Source organism: Camelus ferus, chromosome 35, assembly GCF_009834535.1.
Source record: "Camelus ferus isolate YT-003-E chromosome 35, BCGSAC_Cfer_1.0, whole genome shotgun sequence".
Lineage (NCBI taxonomy): Eukaryota > Metazoa > Chordata > Mammalia > Artiodactyla > Camelidae > Camelus > Camelus ferus.
In genome coordinates this window covers 15,653,191-15,675,598 of record NC_045730.1, presented here as the reverse complement: position 1 = coordinate 15,675,598, position 22,408 = coordinate 15,653,191, and the positions used below count along the sequence as shown (strand labels likewise).

Here is a 22,408-nt window from a genome sequence, read left to right as displayed (position 1 = left end):
CCACTAAAATGTTACAAGGGGTGTTTTGTCTCTTCTTCTATCCCCTGGAAATACAACATGAAGCAGGGACTCAGTAAACGGTTGCTGGATAAGTGAATTCTACGTTACTGGAAAAGTAAGTCCCTTCAAAACAAGACCTGGCCTCAAGTAGGAACTTAATTAATGTCTGAATGAATGAGGAAACGGATGGGTGAATGACAGACACACTCTATACCTAATTTTCTATAGGTATATGGACTAACGTAAAATCAAGTGCTTTCCTGTTGATGAACCAGACATGACTGGTAAAGTAATTTATTCAAGTTTGTGAAACAGAAGGAAAGTAATACAATTACATATTAAAACTCCACGCAAGGCCTGGACTTTGTTCTGCAGTGTCCCTGCACAGTCTTAGCCCTGACAAGTCAGAATCCATTTGGATTCCCTTGCTTGTTTCAAAAAATCTTGCCAACGAGGTTTCAAGTTAATAAACTCCAGATTTATTTTTAAAGGAAATTCTGCAGAAGTCTCAAAAGCATTTATCTTGTTTATTCAGATATGTAAAAAGTTGAATATTCAAGGGTCAGATCATTATTCACCTTTTCAAATACACCCAGGAGAGCAAGCCTGGAGCCAGAGGATGCTGCAGGGACGGACAATCCAAGCCCCAAGTTACACAGTCCCCAGCCCCGCCCCGTGGCCAGCCAGGGCGGTCCAGATGACCACCCTGGGTACCAGGCGCACAGGCAGACAAAAGAGATTCCTGCTGTGGCTGGATGCTTACTGGCAGGGGAAGAGCCAGGGGAACAACGCAACCGGCCTGGGCTGGAAGAGCAGAGCATCAGTTCCTTTCACAGAGGTCACCTCCTCCGCATTCTGCGAAGTGTTATCCCAGCCCGGCTGCTCACACACCAGCAGGGAGGACCAGCCCCACAAGTCACCACATTCAATCTCCTCTCCTTCTGCCACTGTCTGGGGCAGGGAGCAGGTGGTGTGCTTCATTCACACTTGGAAACACGGCCTTCTAGGAATCCTTACTGGCACACAGATGGGAAGAGGGCAGCCCAGTGGTCAGGAACACGGATCCAGAAAACTGGGCAGTCAGGGTTCAAATCTCGCCTCTGTGACCAACTGTGACCTGATGCACACGTCACCAACATTTTCTAAGCCTCAGTTTCCTCAACTCTAAAAGGTCCACTTTCTATTTTTTGGACAATTACAGGAGCCAGCACAGGGAAAGCACTTACCACGGTGCCTTGGCACATAAGGCCTTAGTCCATCTTATTATAACAGCTATTATTACAGTACTATCATCATTTTCTTTAAAAAAAAAATCACTGTTCAAAAATAAATAATACACCTACCTTTATCTTGAGTTTAGCTAGGGGCTTACCATTTACTTACAGCTAAGTGTCCTTGCAATTTGGGAAAAATGCCACCAGCCAGATGCTGAAATAAAGCTTTTCTAGGTATGGCTAGCAAAAATAAACTTATTTAAAGACTTTCTCCTCAACAAAAAAAAAAAAAAAAAAAAAGAAAGAAAGAAAAAAAAGACTTTATCTCCAATTCTAGTCCTGAATATATAATTTGGTATTAGAGGGCATTAACATGACCAAACATGACCACGTGCAGAATTTAAACAGGACAAGCAATGTAAGATTTAAGAATATACAGGTACACAGGTACGCATGGGTTCAATCAGCTGTTTTCCTACCAAACTATTAGCTGATAGAAATCTCTGACTAATCCAATGCCCTACACTGCCCCATGCTTGAAAAATGAAGTAAATCAACAAAACACTTTTTTTTAACCATTTCTCCTCATCGTGCTAATCCAAGACAAAGGTCAGAAGCACTAAGTGAGTTTTACCAAATTACACAAGACATAGTCTCACACAGTTGGTCAGGGAGGGAGCAGGCGTTTGTATCCTGCAAAAGTTCCCCATGAATTACTAATGCCAACATCTGTGGCTGGCAATCACGGTCCAGAATCTTTCCTTTGGTAAGAAGTGTTTTGTTTTGTTTTGTTTTGTTTTGCCTTAAAAATGTTCCTGAACATTTTCTCTTGATCTCACGCAACAGGACTTGATGCCCCGTAACTCCGTGAAGGAGCTGAGTGACTCTGCAGTCCTTGACATCAGGACAAATTCCTCAAGACCTCTGGCAGCAACAAAGGAGCCACAGCAGTCGGGAAAGTCAGGGGGAAGCTGTATCTGTTCCATGGAATTGCATGAATGCTTCTTTTAGACTCATGCTGCCCAACACAGCTTTCCCTCCCATGGAAATGTTCTCTACCTGCATTTTCCCATATGGCAACCATGAGCCACACATGGTTCCTCAACATCTGAAATGTGGCTTGTGGCTTCCATGCTGGACAGCACAGCTCTAGACAGAGGCCAGCCTTGGCTTGCTTGTCGCCCTCCTGACACCTTGCTATTTAAGGTCCTTGTTTCATGAACTCATTCGGTACTTATCCCGAGTGTCTACCTGGTGCCTCGCACGTGGCCGGCACCGGGGATACAGTGGGGAGCACACACAACCCCCCAGCTCTCATGGAACTTCCATCCTCATTTATAATAACCACCAGCCTCTTTAAAACCACCAGACTCACTGGATTTACTTCCTCCGAGAATGTTGGGTCAAATGTGCTTTTTTCAATTGTGGGATACTTTGGAGCAGAAAAGCAAATAGTTCTAGTTTGAGAAACAATGCAGTTGACTGTAGTGAAGAAATGAGAGGCTACCCAGAGTCTGCATGGGAGAAGCGAACTCATGGAAGATGTCCAGAAGGACAGCCTCAGGAACATGAGGAAATGGGTTGGACGTTATGTCCGAGGGAGGCCTAGAGGCGCTTAGGGCCACCTGAATGACCAGGCAGAGGAGGACGATTCAGGGGCCACAGCGGGAGGACCAGAGAGTTTCCAGTGAGAACATATTTAACAATTCCCACTGGAGATGGCAGCAGCAGAGAACCAAAATCAAGGCTGGAGATACAGCTGTCGTACATATTTTAACCATTTGGTAAAAGTTTGAGGGATTAAAATAAAAAATTAAGGGATCAAAAAAAAAATAAGAATGATTAGACTTTAAAAAGAAGGGGGGAAAAAAATGATCCCTCCTGGTCAAGGAGGAGCCCTGGGGAGACCGAGAACCACTCGTCCCAGGCTCCTTTCGCTGCACCACGCAGGCAGCTGAGCTGGGTCACCTTTCAGCAGCAGCTCCTGAGACACTGGTACCACAGCTGCTCCATGAATCATCAGGGAAGGTCCAACCCCAGAAGAGCTAACCCCTGGTCGATGACAAATGCTGCTAGAAAAGTATCAGGACTGGGTGCCTTGGATGGAGGCTATGTGCCCAGAAGAGAGAAGGTTTTTTCAGAGCTGCAGCACTTGGATCATTATTACTAATTAAACCCAGAACACAGATCGTTCATCAGCAACCTTACCGAGTTCTGGGGGCAGAACGGTCAGGCGGTTCCCCTGAATGTGGAGTTCCTTAAGCTGAGTAAGCTCCCCAATTTCCTTCGGCAGCGAGATCAGGTCGTTATCCCTAAGGCTGAGCTAAAGAGAAGAAAAAAACAGGAGCTGTCAAAACAATTTTCACATCAAGAGGCACTCGAAAGACACACTCGTCCTGGCCCCGTGCCCTGCCTTCTTCGAAGGCTCAGTCCTTTCCATTTATTTACCAGGGTCTGCAGACCAACGAGGAACAGTATTGGGGAGGAGTGGTTTTATTCCTGCAAAACAAACCGTACTCCGGCTCAAATTGACTCGATTCCACTCCTCCCAGGGCTGCAGAAGTGAATTGATTTTCTAAGAATTTAGATAAATTACTTACTATCTGCAACTTTGTGAGCTTCCCAATATCTGGTGGCAGGATTTCAAAATCGTTGTCACTTAGATAGAGTGCACGCAGGGTGGCTGCAAATTAAACAGCAATATATAAACAGGGTGGCATGGAACCCAGCCACTTGAGGTCTGATCAATATGAGGGAGTCAGCTTTGATTAATAACCCTGGCTCGGTGAAAAGCCTGTGACATACCTAGGGCTCACAATAATAACAAGCAGGTCAAACTTAGATTTACTGGCTGATTGTGGAGCTGGTGTGTTCAGGAAGACATCTATATCCAAGTGAACTGACACAATTAACAACTGTGGGCAACCGGCAGTTTCTGGCCCAGAGTTTTCAATACGCTCTCAGCAAAGATAGCTCTCGTTTTTCTATTACTTCCGATTTGCATTTATGGGCTTGATTTGCATCCAGAGCGAAACAAAAGAAAATCACTGTGTCACCTGGTATCAATGCTTCGCTCCCATAAACAGAAAACTAGGTCAAAAAATAAGTAACCAAAGGCTTTCCTCTGATGGAGGCTGTGATCGCTGTTCACTGTTTCCATAGTCAGACTAATTATTATTGTTTCTATAGCCTTAACGGCAAAAATAAATGAAGGTGAAGGAGCTAAAATAATGACAGGGAGCTTCAAAAATAGAGAAAACCCTAACTTAGGCAGATTATCAGTAATCAGCAATTTGTTCAGAATACCATACAATACTAGTCCCCCATCAACTCAAGGCTAAAACCCAAGGCATCTTTTCACCCTTAACCCGAAGGAGGAGTATAATCTGATGTATGCTGTATTTCTTTACAAGTGTTCAGTTACATTCTATTATCTTAAAGTTCAACAGAACTGCATATATACCCAAGAAAAACAATTTCTTCTGCGGCTCAAGAAAACTGTTAAAGTTGGTTTCATGTGCTTTATGAGAAGTCTGGGATAAAGAGTCTATGTAAGGTAAAAAAATGAAACTAGAGACTAATTCGGAAAAATCAGAATTTCTGGATATCATATAGGTCACTATTTGGAGAAGCAGAACATTCGTTTAAAGACAGCAACTCTTCCCTAAAAATTTCATGAGTTCTCGGAAAAATCAGTTTTTCCTCTTTTTCCATCTGCAGTAAGAAATATGCTTGCCTATAAAAGTTCAAAGTGTGTTCATCTGTGATCTATAATTTCTTAATTTTTGATAGTATACTGCAGATACAGTAGACTACGTCAGAAAGAACTTTTTAAAAAGCTTAAAACAAGAATTCTGGCTGGAAATGTTTAAAGTTCCTATTAGAGGTTTATTAATGGATTTTTTTTAATTTCTTTTTTTTTTTTTTTGGTTGGAGGGGGGAGGTGATTAGGTTTGTTTGTTTGTTTATTTTAATGGAGGTGCTGGGGATTGAACCCAGGACCTCATGCATGCTAGGCATGCACTCTACCACTGAGCTATACCTCCCCTCTAACAATGGATATTTTTATAAATAACTGATTGGACTATCTTTGGGCAAAAAGCCTACAAAGAGTTAATAGCAACATTAGGAAGACACGTGTATTATTATTATTTTTTTTTTCTGGATGCTCTTTAAAAAGAAAGTCAAGTTCCCTAGCTAAATGTGAGACTTGATCTCATTTAGGTAAAAATCTCCATCAGAAATTTAATATGACATTACTAAGTCCACGTGAGGGCAATGGTGTCAGGTAACTATACATCAAATACAGACTGCTGAGCTATGAGGGAATATTCAGAAGGAATCTGAGGGAAAAAATATATATGTCCAATAATTTCTCTTGGAGTTTGGACCCTGGCAAATAAATTTCACTTTTAGAACGCAAAGGACCATTTTAAGGAGATTTATAGAATTAAAAGTTTCATACTCAGGTAGAAGAAGTTTCCAGGAAGAGAATTTTCATTCAAGTTGTTGTAAGTCAAATCAAGGACCTCCAGAGCTGGGAGTGAGCCGAATCCTCGAGGCAGGGTGTTGAGTCTATTCATGCTGTTGTTGGGGGAAAAAAAATGCAAGACGTCACACAACACAGAAGCATGTATTTACACAGACTGCTCAGCTCACCTCTGTGTCACAGGCCTGGGAGCCTCGTGGGAGAGGCTGAAAGCTTCAAAGATGGCCGTTAATTCCATAATAACTTTGTGTCATTTTTAACCAGCCTAGGAATCCTAGTCTGAGAAGTTCCATGTTCATGAAATGTTTGTTAATGTCTTAGTTTGTCACTTTCTCCAACGCTTGATGCTCAGTGACTGTTCCATGCAGAAAATTAAGACATCACAAAACATCCATTCTTCTAGAGAAAAACTTCCTGATGGATGTAGCAATAATAAGACCTCAAAAGATACCAACGGAGCCTTGTAGTTTTCAGACTTCTGCTTTATTTGATTTCACTTTTTCCTCCCAGTGGGAGACAAAAAAAAAAAAATCCTTTTTTTTGTTTTGTAACTACTAACAGTAGTTCAAAATAATTCTCCACTTAGAATGGAGGTTACCAGAGGCTGAGGGAGGCGGGTCATGAGGAGTTACTGTTTAGTGGGAATAGAGTTTCAGTTTTGCAAGATGAGAAACTTGCAGAGATTGGCTGCACAACAATGTGAATGTACTTCATGCTTCTGAATCATAAACTCAAAATGGTTAAAATGGTAAATTTACGTTATGCATATTTTATCATAACTGAAAGATTTTAAATATACACATCTCTCCAATGAAAGCTAAGGAAAAATTTTTTTCTATTATCTTTTTTTCCTTCAAGACTCTTATTTCCCTTAACGTGGCTCCCTCTGAACACACTTAAAGACCCGATTAAATTTTTTTTAATCTAATATAGGATGACAAATATTTAAAACTTGGGAGGAACTGTGACACTAAAAATAATTTTATCCTTCACCACACACACAATAATACTAATAATTCTAGACGCCGATCCTTCTCAGTTTAGATACAATCCTACTCACATCCATCAACCAGGCTGCCTAAGAAACAGCTGACAGCAGAAAGAGGAATCCAGAAAAGAGTGATTTCCACCTCTTGATGGGTATCAAGTCCCAGGTTAACTTTACACCTTGCAAAATAGCCTCCAGGACAATTTTTCCAAAGCATATGGAAATGAGAATACGCCCGCCTATGATGGAGAACTTCATAAAGCCAGAGCAACGGCTGCTGGGCGTCTTTGCTCTTTGTCTTCTCCAAAAGCTACAGGAAGGCCCCCACAGACCCTTCCTTTTAGGAACACTGAACTCCAGGGGTCCTCGGAGGCTCCTCCTGATTCAATAAAGCCTTTCTGCCTAAAAGGCAAGTATTTTTCTCACCTGCACAGTGACCCACTCACACACTTAGGGGAAAAACTAAGTCCAAATCCATGAACACTCAACACTCGGCTTTAGTGAAAACTGTGAATTCTTCCCAAGACAAGCTTCCCCATCTCACTAGGTGGAAAGTTACTCCGGGAATAGCTGGTATGATGCTCTTTCCATGAGGTTCTCCTTGAAATAATTACCAACTTGTAACCTACGTTGGCTTTACATTTTTTGTTAAAAACAAACAAAGAAACAAAAAAACAACTCTGGACAATGAATGACATTCAAAAAAAATGAAAAGCATGATTCAACTTTCCTCTATCTATTCAGATGGTCCAAAAATTCTTGCCGGTTTTTCAATGATCACAATAAAAACAAAATAAAAGCAACTTGTGGTTGAACGTGCTGTTTGGATCATGCATACGTGTGGCCTAATTGCTCTGCTGTAGGAGGGTCTCCTGTGCATATATTTTTTTAAAATTCTAGCTGTTCATTCTAAGGGGTTCTTGATGCCTTTGCCCTAACCAGGGCTGTGCAGGTATAATTCTTTATGCCATTTGACATCAGTAATATCATTTATGGAAACCGAGCCTAATTCCTCTCCCAGAGAACTAAGAATTTTATTCAGACTCTGACAACCCCGTCCGTGCAGCTATGTAATTAAATACAGAAAGCTTTACACAGTCAATAAGTCACCGAGGGCCAAACAGCTCCAAAGTCGACAAAGAGGCAACTCAGATGCACTGGGTAATAAAGGAAAGTTTCCAACTCTGTCCTAAGGCTCCTTGAACAAAACAAAGCCAAACAAAACCTGTAAAACAAAACTGTCCCTACCTGCACCTCTATTTCAGGCCTCCCCTCCCCTCCCCCCCCCCTGTACTGTCTTGTCAGTTTTACCTCCCGCGTATTTTTCATCTGCAATCCCTCCCCGCCGTCACTGTTCCTGCCCTAGTTCACCAGGAACGCTCATCTAGAGAACTTATGTGTCTCCTGACCTGAAGTCACACCCCCTCTGACCTCTCCCCATCATGATCTTTCCTATGGGAAATCCTCCCACCTCACTGCACACCCGCCACGTCACTGTGCCAACTCCCCAGTGGGCGGCAGGATGAGACCACAGCTCCTTTCTCTGACACACACGCCCTTCATTAGCTCTTGACTCCTGCCGACAGACATCTATGTATCTTTAGGCTGTTTCCCCACCTGTGATGTATGCTCCCCAGGGTGGATGGGCAGGACCACAGCAGTGCTTGGCACAGAGTTGAGAGCCCAGGAAAGGCTCATCCAATGTAAGAGCAGACTTTCAGGCTGCTCTGCCTGGCCTCACCACCTGTCTCTCCCCTCCCGGCCTCACATCTTAGTCTTGGTGACACCAAACAACCTGCAACCTCTGGAACAGGCAGAGCTCTGAGCTTTCACATCTGTCATTCTCACCATCGGAGACGTCTTCCCTCTACTTGTGAGTCTGACCAATTCCTTCTCAGCATCAGGTCTCAGCTCTCATACCACCCAGGAGAGGAACCCTTCCTTCCAAGGATCTCACCTGCTCCCTGTCCCTCTCTCCCACTGCCAACTGACAGCCTCCAACCCATCTGTGACCCCGCTGGACACTGTCACTGACAACTGCTCTGCCCCCATCCTTAACGCCGGGGGCTGTGACCTTCACTGCTGATCCCCACGCTAGCAAGGCTCCTGGTGCAGAAAAGGCACACAGTCATGAAATAAATGAATTCATAAGTAAAACAACGATGATGATAATAAAAGCTAACCCTATGGACTGCTACCATGTGCCAGGCACTACTCCTAGCCCCTCAGATGTAACTATTAACTCGCTTCGTGAATGATGCAGACATTAGGCAACAAAGCACCTAGTTTTGTAGTTCTTGGATCTAGATCTTGTTTTAGCTTCTTTCTTATATGCAAATAAAGTATTAGGACTTAATAATGTTCAAAACAAAGACGTAAATGGAGGATCCTTTCTTTCCCACTTTGCCCGACAAGTATACAGTCTCCCCATTTGTAGGAGGAAAAAGCCACCACATACAGTGACTTTCCCCCTCCCTCAAACTCCACTCCCCCCCAGATGTTAGGAGAAAGAGTCCTCATGTGTCTTACAAAGACTGTCTCTCAACCAGGGTGCACACCAAATTAAGAGCATCTGACCAGATGCCTGGTGGGGAAAAACTCAACTAAACATCAGTCCGTGCGTAAGATTTTTTTCATGATTGCTTCCCAGTAAATTGATAAATACCTGGCCGGCTTCTCTAGCCACTCCATGCAAATCACCGACTGCATCACAGCACTTAATGGCTATAATTTAACGAATACATGACTTCACGGAGAGGATGAGGCATGAGTGGGCAGCTGCATTCAACAGCTCCAACAGTGAAGCTGGAGTGCAGAAGTCCAAGTTCTGGGTGGCATCCACGGTGTGTGCTGGGCAGGGCACAGACCCCCCCCCCCACACTGGGGTTCTCTTCTGAGCTCAGCCACTAACCTCAGGAGCAATCAGGGCAAGTCACTTGGCCCCTTGGAAAGGGCTTGGCTTCCATTCCACGAGATGATGGCAGTAATGCCTGCCCTCCCTCCTACCCAATAGTTGAGGGGGTCAAATACCAGTGTGAGGACTTTGAAAACTGTGAAGCAATGTAAGAATACAAGATATTATTATTATTATTATTCACTGCAACCTGATTCCACAACCTCAGCAGCTGAATCAAAACTCCCCTCTTCACCTCTGTGTGAAGAGAGACTTGGGACTATAATCTCTTGACCACAAACAAGAATTGTAAGAGTCAATGGAGCGGTGTTAGGAAATGCATCCTCCCCTCAGTGGAAGGAAGCTGCTTTGCACACTACTTTGACTCAAAACAGAAAAAAGAATCAACACATTGCAACTGGTCTGCACAGTTAATGCTATGCAAATGGATCCTTTCTCGGTCAACGTAACAGAAACAAAATTTTACTGGAAACAAAATGCAGTTAAAAAAAAAAAAAAAAAGACTTCCTTATTGCACCAACAATTAGCTTCTTAATTAGCACGCAAACAGACATGCACTAATGGAGACCATAGAAAGGATGCATTAAAACAACAAAACTTTTTTAAAACCTAAAACAGAGATAGAAACTAGAACTCGGCTTCTCCTATCCAATAATAGCAATGACAAGCCCCGCCCCCGCCCCGCCCCCTCCAGCGCTTCCTCTGCTCAGAATCCTCTCTCCTCCATGAGACTCACCTGACGTTCAAGTGTTTGAGCTTCTGAAGGCTGCTGATCTGTGTGGGCAGCTCCTCAATCTGGTTATTAAAGAAGTTCAGCACTTCCAAATTCTTCAGTTCTGCTATGTTCGGTGGCACAGCTATGGAAACAGAAATGCTAAGGGTGAACGCAGGCCCCTCACTCCCCGCCAGGAAAGCCAGCCACACAGTTTGTTTTCCTCTCAAGTGAAAGGAAGGTGCAACTCCAGCATGACCGTCTTGCTCACCTGTATATATCGAATTTAATTTCTGCAGGTGTTTTGTAGAAACACCGGGTAGAAATGGAAATGTTTCTTCGAATGGCAGGAGAAAATTTCAGTACCATGAGCAGCCTGTAAGTGACTATTACAGAGCATATCTATTTCTATTTTTAATTTTTATTTTTTTCCTTCCAGTTTTGAGATATTGACACACAGCACCGTGTAAGTTTAAGGTGCACAACATAATGATCTGACTTACATATCATGGAATGATGACTTCAGTAAGGTTAGTTAAACCCATCTTCTATATATAGATACTAAATAAAAAGAACAAAGACTTGCGATGAGGACTCTTAGGATTTACTCACTTACATATAAAATGATACTTTTCTGATTGTCATGTGATGTCTAATAAGTGCAATTGTTTTCTTCCTTTTGGTTTCCCCACATCTCCACCGAAAGGAAGTCAGCCAACTCCAGATCCCTTCCTGAGTAATGATACATTCACCAAGCTGTTTCAATAATCCGTTATTTGCAGAGCCGTTCTCTTAACACTGGACGAAATCACAATTTTCGAACTCAACCTGAAATGATGAAACAGTCAACCTACCTAGTTTCTGATTTTGGCTTCTGGCCTTTGCATATCCTGATCAACGTACACACAACCCCTCTGACATCAGATGAGCAATAGATCACTGCAGTGTTATTACACAGCAGAGTGAAAGGCCACCTTGGTGACACGATATAAACAGAGGAGTACGCAGATCAAAGGTTACCACTGGAAGCTGGAAGGCTCCTCCTTTCCCAGAGTGTAAGTTTGCCAATACAAAGTTAAAAGCCAAAGGCATCTTTTCCTCCAAAGCACCAACTCTCAATTGGCAGCAGAAAGATTTCAAGAGATTATACTTCTTCTACCCCATTCTCTGATTCATTCTTTCCACAGACATTAGTTACTGGCCACGAACTCGTCCACAGTTTGTGTAAACTCTTAAGATCAAGACTATTCGGGTAACTGAAGCCACGGACAAGGGGCTTGGGTTCAGTACAAGGAAGTACAATGTCTCATGTCAGGACACTTACTTCCCGTCCCAGCACCTCCCTCCAGGGGTGTCCCCAGAAGGCTGCAGACACCTGGGAGCACCTGTGCTTAGAACCACAACCAAGCTGTGTGTCACATTCCAAAGAGATACCTGAAGTATTTAAGGAGATAGCCATTCCAAGAAGTCCAGTGGATAACTCCCACGGGAACGGAAGTCGAGAAGGCAGGCGAGCTGTCATTACAGTTTTGAGTCATCATTTTTCAGCTTGATAAAATGTCTAAGGCATCAATGACCTGATTTCTTTTAGAGGGAAGCAGGCTTGGTAAAAATTAAGAGAAATGCTTTCACTGGAGGAAGGGACTGTGACAAGTAGGAATCAGTCTGAACTAAGACACTCGGGAAGAGGCAGTGGCCCAGATGGAAGATGAGCAAGGCGTGGATTCGCTCCTTAAGAGGCTGGTTGTGTGATGGAGACAAAAGGGGGGATTTTAATGGGAAAAACTGAGGCACCTGGGAATTCCCTCCAGCACCCACACTCTTGGCTGCCAGCCTGAATGCAGGTGAGCCCTACCTGTACGATTTGGCCGCAACAGCACATCCTTAGGTGTGCCCTCAGTCACACACTTCTGGGGGGAATGAATGGTATTCACATTGTGTAAATGACTGCAAAGAAATTCACTGGCCTGCACCTGATGGCTTTCTAGGGGTCCGTTTACCTGCTCTCTCTGCCTGGATCCTGAAGTGTGCAAAGTGCAGGTCTACAGGTGATTACAGCCCTGCTCAGAGACCTCGCCCTCTCCCCCATTCACCTTCCGGCTACCACAAAGCTTCTCTCACTGCATTCATCTGATTAGTTTGAAGAGTAATAAAGAAAGTTAGTGCAACCAGGAGAAAATGATGATCTCAATTTCACCACAAACAAAGAATAATGCAGCCAGAATTACTGCTGCCTTCCCAAAGTTACTCTGCCAATGCAATTAAATGCTGGTCCGAAGGTATCGCCTTTTTTGACAGGATGAGAGATTATTTCACTCTCCTTGCTAAATCAGTCCAATTTAAAACCACCAATTATGCTAAATGTGATTTAGGGCTTGGTTTTGTGGACACAAACAATAACCCCACATTCAATTTACTCAACGTCTCCCAGATTTCCAGTGCACGTGCGAATTTTTTTAAGACTCCATTCAAACGAGATGGGGCAAAAAATTACAGCTAATATTCTCCCTAAACTATAGAATTTCCACCCCTACCCCCCAACCTGCCCTGGCCATAGTTAAAAGCAAAAGAAATGAACCTCCAGACCTATCTGGACGGGATAACACTGACTCTTCCAACCAATGTTTAGAGAAATGTTTATTATGTGCACAGAAACATACACTTTTAGCAGCCAGCATCTCAGTACTTTTGGGATAAGGTAAGAGAGGCACGCTATGTAAAGAAAGTAAGTCACAAGAAAAGGGGTATCAGAATCAACAAATGGAGACAGGTCTAGTGCTTGGAAAGCACACTAATCCCAACAAAACCGTCCATAAAAAAATAACCAATTACTTTTTTACTGCACAACAATATGAGTTGTGCAATAATGAAATCTTATACATAATATATCACATGAACAGTCTACGGAAAGCTACCACGAAGAGTGGCAATGCATCACTGGTCAGAATATTCTGGTGGAATTTTTCAAGACAGCTATGTAACAAACTAGCAAGCAGCAGCATTTTAAAATCTACCTAAACAGTGAGCATCAATCTATTTCTTATTATGCATCTGAAATGTTCCTTTGTTGTCAATCTGTCCAACTTCTGACCGTGAGCCCCCAGCAGTCCACAGGCAACCAGGAGCTGAGTACACAAAAGAAGGAGAGGCCCTGCAATGCAAGAATGCAGGGGGCCTGGTCTGGTCATCTTGGGCTTGCTCTGTGCTCCCCTGATCAGCCCTGAACTCGCTGTGCATCCTTTCTCAACTCACAACCTCTCTGGGTCTCCATTTCCTCCATTTCGAAGTGAGAAGGTTGGATTATGACCATTTCTACATTGCCCTCCCACCTGGCTTTAACATTCTCTGATTCTCAGAAGAGTTGGGTTACAAAAAAATCAATGATATGGATTTAAATAATGCAAGAGAGGGGGCCTCAACTAGGAAGCTCAGTCATGTAGAACTTTGCTGATGGCAGAGAATTCAGTATCATTTTCTGTCTAACCAAAGATGGCTGCGTCAACTTTTGAGGCTTTAGTTGCTAAAAGAAAGTTGCAGAAAGGTCCCTAAGGACTCTCAGGTATTCCCCGGCTCCTAAATGCCACTTTCTGGTCTGGTCACATGATCGGGTGACCACTGGGGATGCTCTCAGCCAGAGCTTCTGCTGAGTTTTGGAAAAAGTGACAAAGACGGGGTCATGTCAGCCCAGGAACTCAGCCCAGAGACTTGTCTCTGAGTACATTCCGTATTTGTAACTACTCAGACCAACAAGTCCAGGAAGACCCTCTTTTCCTTCACGTCCTCCTCAGTCTAGGAATCTGAAAGTCACTCTGGAGTTCCTTCTCTCCAGGAACAGGGTACCAGCCCAGACTCAGCCATCAGCCCCTGCAGGGTTTCTGCATGGCTGCAGGACAAGAAACCCAAAGTGCCTGGGGGGCTGAGGAGTGGGGGCCAAAAAGGCACTCAGCTAACCTGAACATCTCTTTACAAAGCTCCCTGGGGCAAGAAGCCCCAGACAGCACTGGACAGACACACTGGACAGACCAGAGCTCCAACTGTAAGAACCCACTGATCCAGCTTTGCTCCCGAACAACAGCTTGGATCCTCCTAAAAGGACGTGCATGTATCTTCCTCAGTTACATTCACATCAGGCATAGCCACCAGGAGCCGCACAGATGAAGTGCACTCATAAAACCAATGTTACGCTTAAGAACATGCTTCCCCCGCTAGCTAACAACAGCTAACACCGTTTCCCCAACAGAAGAACCAAAAACAACTATCACTGTAGTAACTGGAGCATTGTTCTAAGAGTGTTTCATTCTAGGGTAGAAAATTAATAATTGCACGATGAATAACTTATTTTTTAAAGGCTTTTAGGAGGTTATCCGCACACTATAAATAGCCGGAGACGCTCTGGGGCTGGGCTGTCCAATCCTCTCACTATACATGGCTACTTAAATGTAAATCTAGACTGGGAATGTAAGTTGGTACAGCCCCTATGGAAAGATTATGGAGATGCCTCAAAAAATTAAAAATAGAATTATCATACAATCCAGCAAGTTCACTTCTGGGTATTTAATGGAAGGGAACAAAATCAATGTCAAAGAGAAATCTGCACCCCCATGTTCACCACAGCATTATTCACAGTACCCCAGCCATGGAAACAATTAGGTATCTGTTGACAGATGAATAAGGAAAATGTGACCCACACACACATACACACAACACACACATGTACACACACACACACACACACAATAGAACACTCTTTAGCCATAAAAAAGAAGGAAACCCTGCCTTTTACAACAACATGGATGGACGCTGAGGGCATTATGCTAAGTGGAAAAAGTCACACAGGGAGAGACATAAACTATATGATCTCACTTATATGTGGAATCTGTTTTAAAAAAAGAAAACAAACAAAAACAACATACAAAAAAAACTCAAAGAAGAAAAGAGATCAGATTTGTGGTCACCAGTGGTCCAGAGGTGGTGGAGTAGGGGACGAGGAAATTGGATGAAGGTATCAAAAAAAAAAAGAAAAAGAAAAAGAAAAAGAAAAAGAAAAATTACAAAAAATTTAAATGTAGATTAGTTGAAATTAAACTAATAATTCAGTTGCCTGGTCAGACCAGCCACATTTCAAGACTTTGACAGCCACAGGGGGCTAATGGCTACCCCACTGGACAGCACGAATACCAGAACGTTCCAATCACCGAACAAAGCTCCACCAGATAGCACTGCTGTAACGCAGTGCGCTCAAACCTTCAAGTGCATCAGAATTACCAGAGGGCTTGTTAAAACACAGATTGGGGGGAGGGGGGTGTACTCCAGAGTTTCTGATTCAGTAGTTTGGGACAGGGCCCCAGAATCTGCATTTCCAACAAGTTTCCAGGGGATGGTGGTGCTGCCAATCTGGGGACCCTATTTTGGTTCAGAAAACATTTAATTCAGTGGTGACATGAAAACCATTCATCCAATACTTAATGTCCCTTACCGCGTACAATAATGCTGAGTCAGATTAGAATACTCTTACCCAAGTCAGGACTCCTCTGCCACCTCAGTGAGCTGCTAAGATTGGGGGCTCATGAAATGTGGAAAAAAATAAGGACAAAAGACATTTTCAGGGGCTTAAAGCACCCAAGTGGGGGCTGTGATCAAACCATGTCCAGCCACCCAGAGATCGTCATTCTAAGGGAAGTAAGCCAGAAAGAGAAAGAAAAACACCGTATGATAGCACTCATATGTGGAATCTAAAAAAAAAGGAAAAAAAAAGAAAAGACACAAACAAACTTATTTACAAAACAGAAACAGACTCAATGACATAGGAAACAAACTTATGGTTACCAGCGGGGAAAAGGGGGCGGGAAGGGATAAGCTGGGAGTTCGAGATTTGCAGATACTAACTACTATATAGAAAATAGATAAACATGTCTTTTCTGTAGAGCACAGGAAACTGTATCAGTATCTTGTAGTAACCTATAATGAAAAAGAATATGAAAAGGAATAGATGGATGTATATGTATGACTGAAATGTTATGCTGTACACCAGAAACTGACACATTACAAACTGACTATACTTCAAGAAAATAAATAAATAAAATTAAAAAAAGAAAAGAAAAAAACACATCCAGCCAGTTTCTGCTTCCCCACACAGATGGTTATGGTGACAACTGCCCAGAGTAGCATGAATGACATTCAAGGGGGAAAAAGCATCGGATTCCCTGGTCCACCAAGTCACTCAGCAACAACTTCCTCATGCCCGAGTGTGGTCACGTGACGAGATGCCACTTGCTGTACTTCTGGCCTTTGAAACACAGGCATCCCTGCAGGGTGCTGGCAGCCACGGCAGCACAGGCAGACCAGCTGGGGTGCAGCCGATCCGGGGGCTTTCTGAGCAAAAGCATCCTTCAGCCCCGGAGGCAAAGAACCCAAACTGCTTAAGGTGATGGGCTCTGGGAGCAGCAGGCACCACGCCAACAGAAGGACATGAGTTCGCCTGCACGCAGCCCACACGGATAGGCCGGTGAGTCAAGCGCTGGTCTTTAGAACCATATGGACAGCGCCGACAGCCGGAGCCCCTTTGGCTACAGGAGGGAACAGACCCGGCACTGGTGGCTGGGAAGCCAGAAGCTGCTGGGAGCACATGGAGGCTGTCATCATGAGCACAGATGTGAAATCTGGAAGGGAAGTCTACCCACCATCGCCACCCAACTTCTCTGCCCAGCTCTTCCCGCAGCATCCACTAGCCCTCTTCCCGCAGGGCTGGTTTCCGCTCTGCTGATTCCTGCGAAGGAGAAGCACTAGCGAGGGCGTGAAAACCGGGGACCCTGCCCGTTCACCTCTCTGAAACCCCAAATTAGTGGCTCAGCCGCTGCCTCCTTTACGGGAAACCACTGACGGGCTGCCGGTCATCCCAAGTGCAGGGAGAGGAAGCCTCAGAGCAAGGACTTCATGGAACCACCTGCTCATGGCCAGGCTGAGACTCAGATGCCACCCAGGGGTAGGCACACGCCCTGCGCTGTGAGGGGTGAAACCCTACTGTCTCATGCCCACTTCCAGGGACACCAAAGTGACCCTGACCCACGGACCAAACCCCGCCCAAAGATCCCATACGGATAAGGTAAAACAAAATCAATGGATAGCACTGCTTCCCCAAACTTGACATATTTATACTAAAAATAGGAGAGAAGCCTCTGTTGCCCTAGCAAATAACAATGCCCAGTCGGACCGTTCCATGCTTCTGCTGCTACATACAATTTCTTTAACAGAGAAGGACAGGGGATGGTAGAGGACATTCAAATGCAGCCATTCACCTAGATTCCTAAGTCACATTGCTGCAACGAAGGTACTAGAAAGATGGCCCAAAAAAAGCATGAAATTGCATAAAAATGAGTGAGATTATTCATTACATGGAGGGGGGAGAAGGACCATTTGAGAGGAAATGGTGAAAGCGAACACAGCTCTACCCCCACATGTGATGATGGTGACACTGGGTAACAACCACCCCCCTTCACCTTGGGGAGAAGCCAGATTAGAAGGAACTCTGTGAAATATGAAACCACATGGAGGGGGAGGGTACAGCTCAGTGGTAGAGTGTATGCTTAGCACGCATGCGGTCCGAGGTTCAGTCCCCGATACCTCCGTTACACACACACACACACACACACACACACACACACACACTACACGGACTATGACTTGGGGCATTCTTGGTCAAAGTGAAAGGACAGCCCTTTTAATCCTCGGCTACAATCGCTGGAAGGCTTTGGTCCAGACACACCACAGAGGTGATGTCTAAAATAATTACACAGATGCCAATTCCCTCAGCCAGTTAGGAATCGCCGCCTCTAATGCCACTTTAATGATTACACGTAAAGACGACTCCCCTCACTCTCGCGTACAAGTAATCATGCTCTTCAGACGCTCGCACGCAAAAAAACAAAAAGGTCATTTGTACCTACAGTGATTAGTGACTTTCGTTTTCTGGCCAAAAACATGAGGTGGATAATGAACTAATTATATTTTAGCACAAGAATTTGAAGTTCAAAAGTATATTGATGATAACCAGCTTCCCAGATTTTATGGGATTTCCACCCCAGAGCAGTTATTAAAACAGTGAATTACAGGAGTTACAGGTTATTTAAAAACATAAAGTTTACAGAACAGCAAAGCAAATTCGCATTTAACAGGAACTACATGTTCTCAAGGTAAAAATGAAATAGAAAAAAGAGCTAAGCAGCCACTCAACAAAGGCCAACATCCCCCAAATATTATTAGCGCTGTAAGTGACAATAGTAATACTTCTTTCAGTTAATCAGGGGTATAAACTGAGCCCCCAAACCCAGGACATACTTAGCGTATCCTATCATGGGCCTCTTGAAGATTCTGCAACTTAAGAACTTTTACTAACCTAAAAATATCCCTGACTTAAATCACTGCAGGAAAAAAAAGAAAAGAAAAAGAAAAAAAAAGGTCTCACTCTTCAGCAACAACTCAAATAATCAATTAAACAAAAATTAGGGGAAAAAAGTTACAAGCAAGCAGTAAGGCAGATTTTACAGTATAAAGTCAAATACACAAAAATCTATGTCCCTGGGCTATAAAAAGTGTGTACGCACAGCCAAACAAATCTCCTAAGAAATTGACAAGCATGAATTTCTGCTCTGCGGATGCAAAATTTAGTTGACATGTGGTTCTTGTATTAACTTTCCAGAAAAAACCAAGGTATGGTCCAGGCATCCTTCAGGAGTCCTTCCAAACCCTGAATTCTTCTAGGAACACACCTGGGAGATCACACTCTGGGGCTGAGGGGCTGGAGCACCCGCCAGGCTGGAAGTCAATAAATGGCTTTCATCTGGGAGCTGAGTGGGAGAAGCAGCTCTAAGAGGAAAGGCCATGGCTTTCCATGGCCTGGCAGGAAGTGCCATCGCGGAAAGGCAAGAAAAAGGGATAGAGATTCCTTTCTCTAGGGAAGGTTCCTAAGGAGTCTGGAAACACAGTGAGAAAGAAGAGAACACACAATAAATGTCAATCAATCAATGCAGAAAGCAAGCTCAATGTCAGAGCTATCTAGGCTCTTAAAGCATCATTATAATGAGATATTATACACACTCTCTCCCATCTTCGATTGTTACAAGAGAGATGAGGGATGGGTCCAGTTCACACACACGCACACACACATTCATACAACATGCTCTGCCAACAGTTCGTGTCTTTTACAGTAAGAATTAGTTCCGCAAGAGGTCCTGCGGGGTTGCTTCTCTTCCTTCCTTGCCTTCTGTTTCGGTGCTGATGAAGCGGGTGGAGGAAGATGCCCAGTGCTGGAAAAAATCCCACACTGTCCCTTTGTTAACTCCCCTCCTAACTGTTCACAACTCTGCCTTTAACCTTAGCAATTCTCCCTGCTTTTCTACTTGAACAAGTGAAGCTCCAGGGTCGATATGTGGTGTGGTCCACAGAGCTTCGAGTGTCCCGGAGCAGGATGTCTAACCTGCACACATCCATCACCAGCATAGGCAGCAGCGGGATGGTGAAGCCCGGAGGCTTGAAGCTGTAAGAAAGTCCCCAGCCTCCAGCTCTGGTCCCTCAACCACGTTAAGCCTGTGGCTTCCCCTGGATACAGAGCAGGGTGTTCCAAACCGCTAGCTCTTTTCACGCCTTCCTTTCACACTTAAGTCATGGTCGCTGGGGGTGTGGTCCCCAGAGGCTCGTAAGCTGTGGGTAACCCATGCTTTATTTTCACCAAGGGCTGGTTCAGTTGGCTGGAAGGGAGGGCTCTGTGGAGAAGGTTAGAATTCATCTCAACTTTGGGAAAGAGGAGCGAGACGAGGAGAGAGGGGCAGACGCTTCCGCTAAGAATCAGGGTATTGGCCAGAGACTAGGCAGGGAAAGAAAAAGGCTGAAAGAACAGCAAAACATTAGACAAGAAAGTTCAGATCGAAAATAGGTGAACATGTCGACGAGTTTGTTAACTAGTGGTCAATCGTATCAGAGTGGTGTTTTGTTTGTTAAGCTGATTCACAAAGAGAAAGAAAAACTGACAGGAGAAAGGCATTCCCAAGGTTTTACCAGAGTTGAAAAAAACGTATACACTATAGGCAGACCTCGGAGATACTGCGGGTTCCGTTCCAAACCACCACGGTAAAGCGAGTTTCCCAGTGCATGTAAAAGTTACGTAGTCTACTAAGTGTGCAACAGCACTACGTCTAAAAAAATTATGTACTTACCTTAAGTCAAAAGCACTTTATCATTAAGAAAAAAAAAAGCTAACCATCATCTGAGCCTTCAGGAAGTCACAGTAGTCACACTGAAGATCGCTGATCACAGACCACCATAACAGATGTAGTAACAGTGAAAGGTATGAAGTCTTTTGAGAATTGCCAGCATGTGACACAGAGATATGAAGTGAGCCAATGCTGTTGGGAAAATGGCACCAACAGACTTGCTCGACGCCAGGTTGCCACAAACCTCCAATTTGTCAAAGAACACACAGCATCGGTGAAACGCAATAAAGCCAAGCACAATAAAACAAGGTCTGCCTGTATCCACATTCTGTTCAAGAGTACCAACTCTTACTTAACAAAATTTAAATTTAAGCAGATAAGTTAGCTGGAGCTTGTGAGCATTTTTAAAAAGTTATCAAGAATGAGTTTCGCAGCACATTAAAAATCACCTTCTGAAAGTTTTGTACAAATTTCCAGGAAATATCTCCTTTAAGATATAGCATGAATGCATCTACATTGTAAAAACACTAATGTTATCTTTCCCCAACTCCACGGTTTCTAAATCTGAGCTTCACGCACCCCGAAAACACTCATGCGTGATTTTAACAGGATTCACAAACCAGTTGAAATTATCAGGATTATGTGCATTTTTTAGGAATCGTGGACACAGCCTTCACTCTATTCTTAAAAAAAGGTCAGTCAGTTATGAAATGCTAAGAATTGTTCTACAAGAACGTATATACGCAAGTATTGCACCTTCTAGAAGATCTTCTCCCGCCCTCCTGCACGACACACATGTAGAAACACTTACCTAGTAGACAGTCAACAGGTGATTTATAGAGAAATTTTTGCTAGTAAGTCAATTCCCTTTGAGGGTTCTATTGTAAATAGTAAAAGAAGCCCTTTCCAAGATCAGCTCCCCGCAGCACACAAGCTATGGTTTGGAAAATGACAGGTCCAACCTGCCCACACATTACGGTCACCACAGCCAACCACCTCTCTGAAACTCCTGTAACTGAAGTCGTTCTGTTGAAAAATATACTGTGGAAGAATTAACATACCGCCCTTTGAGCTAGCTCCCTCTTAGCAAAGGACTCCAAGAAAAAGTATTCTAGAGCAGGTACCTTTGGGTTGGTGGGCGATAGAGATCAGAGGGTGACAAGAGTCTGAGCCGAGGACACAACTGCATCAAGACCCACCTTCTCCACCTTCACCCAGTGGCCTTGGGCTGGGCTGGTTCTGGACTATGACCCTGTAGGCTTCCTCACTAAAACCCAGAATAACAAAGTCCCAATGACAGGCAATTTTTTAATGGTACCTAACCAGTGGCACCATGGGAAAGGTACTGTTCAATTAAAAGCTATCAGACTCAATACCATGTATACATTTCTTTCAAATCCAGTCTTCTAAATGATGGCCTAGGAACAAACTGATAAATGTGCACTAATTAAAAGAATAAGATATTGATCAAAGCCTCGGTATTATAAATACATTCATACCCTGTTAAAATGCAAACGGTAAGTTGTTTTGATATTGTCACAAGATAAATGCATGACACAGAGACGATTTATTTTGCATATACCCCCTCCTAGTTTAATTTCATACAAGCCATGCACAAGAACTTTTGCATAAGGCATGACAAATAATCTATGGGAGAGGAAATAAACAGATTTGGGAACAGGAAGGTGTTGAAAGACTAGTGAAGGTCATTCTTGTAAGTTGGGACAGTTCATTTTTCTCATTCATCTCAACAATCTATTATGTCTGTAGAAAAGGGTTTCCATTAATTATGCTTTTTAAAAACTGCTTTTCTTCATTATAATTGGATCTGCATATTTCAAGATGGCAGTATTTTCATGTAAAATAAGCTGCTTAATTCCTTTCTA

At 43.6% G+C, this 22,408-nt stretch overlaps 1 protein-coding gene and 1 non-coding gene across 5 annotated transcripts in view; both read right to left on the bottom strand.

The window, feature by feature from the left end:
- RSU1 (Ras suppressor protein 1) overlaps nt 1-22,408 on the bottom strand; it is a 160,498-nt gene that overhangs the window by 111,268 nt on the left and 26,822 nt on the right. For all 4 annotated transcript variants that reach the window (XM_014551975.2, XM_014551976.2, XM_006176238.3 and 1 more), the window contains exons 4-7: nt 10,342-10,462; nt 5,680-5,798; nt 3,815-3,897; nt 3,423-3,537 (exon numbers count right to left, since the gene is read on the bottom strand). In XM_014551975.2, the coding sequence (XP_014407461.1) occupies nt 3,423-3,537; nt 3,815-3,897; nt 5,680-5,798; nt 10,342-10,462 (438 nt within the window). The remainder of the gene's footprint in view (nt 1-3,422; nt 3,538-3,814; nt 3,898-5,679; nt 5,799-10,341; nt 10,463-22,408) is intronic.
- TRNAA-AGC lies at nt 5,189-5,260 on the bottom strand. Its single transcript has one exon. It is a non-coding gene; the product is annotated as a tRNA-Ala (tRNA).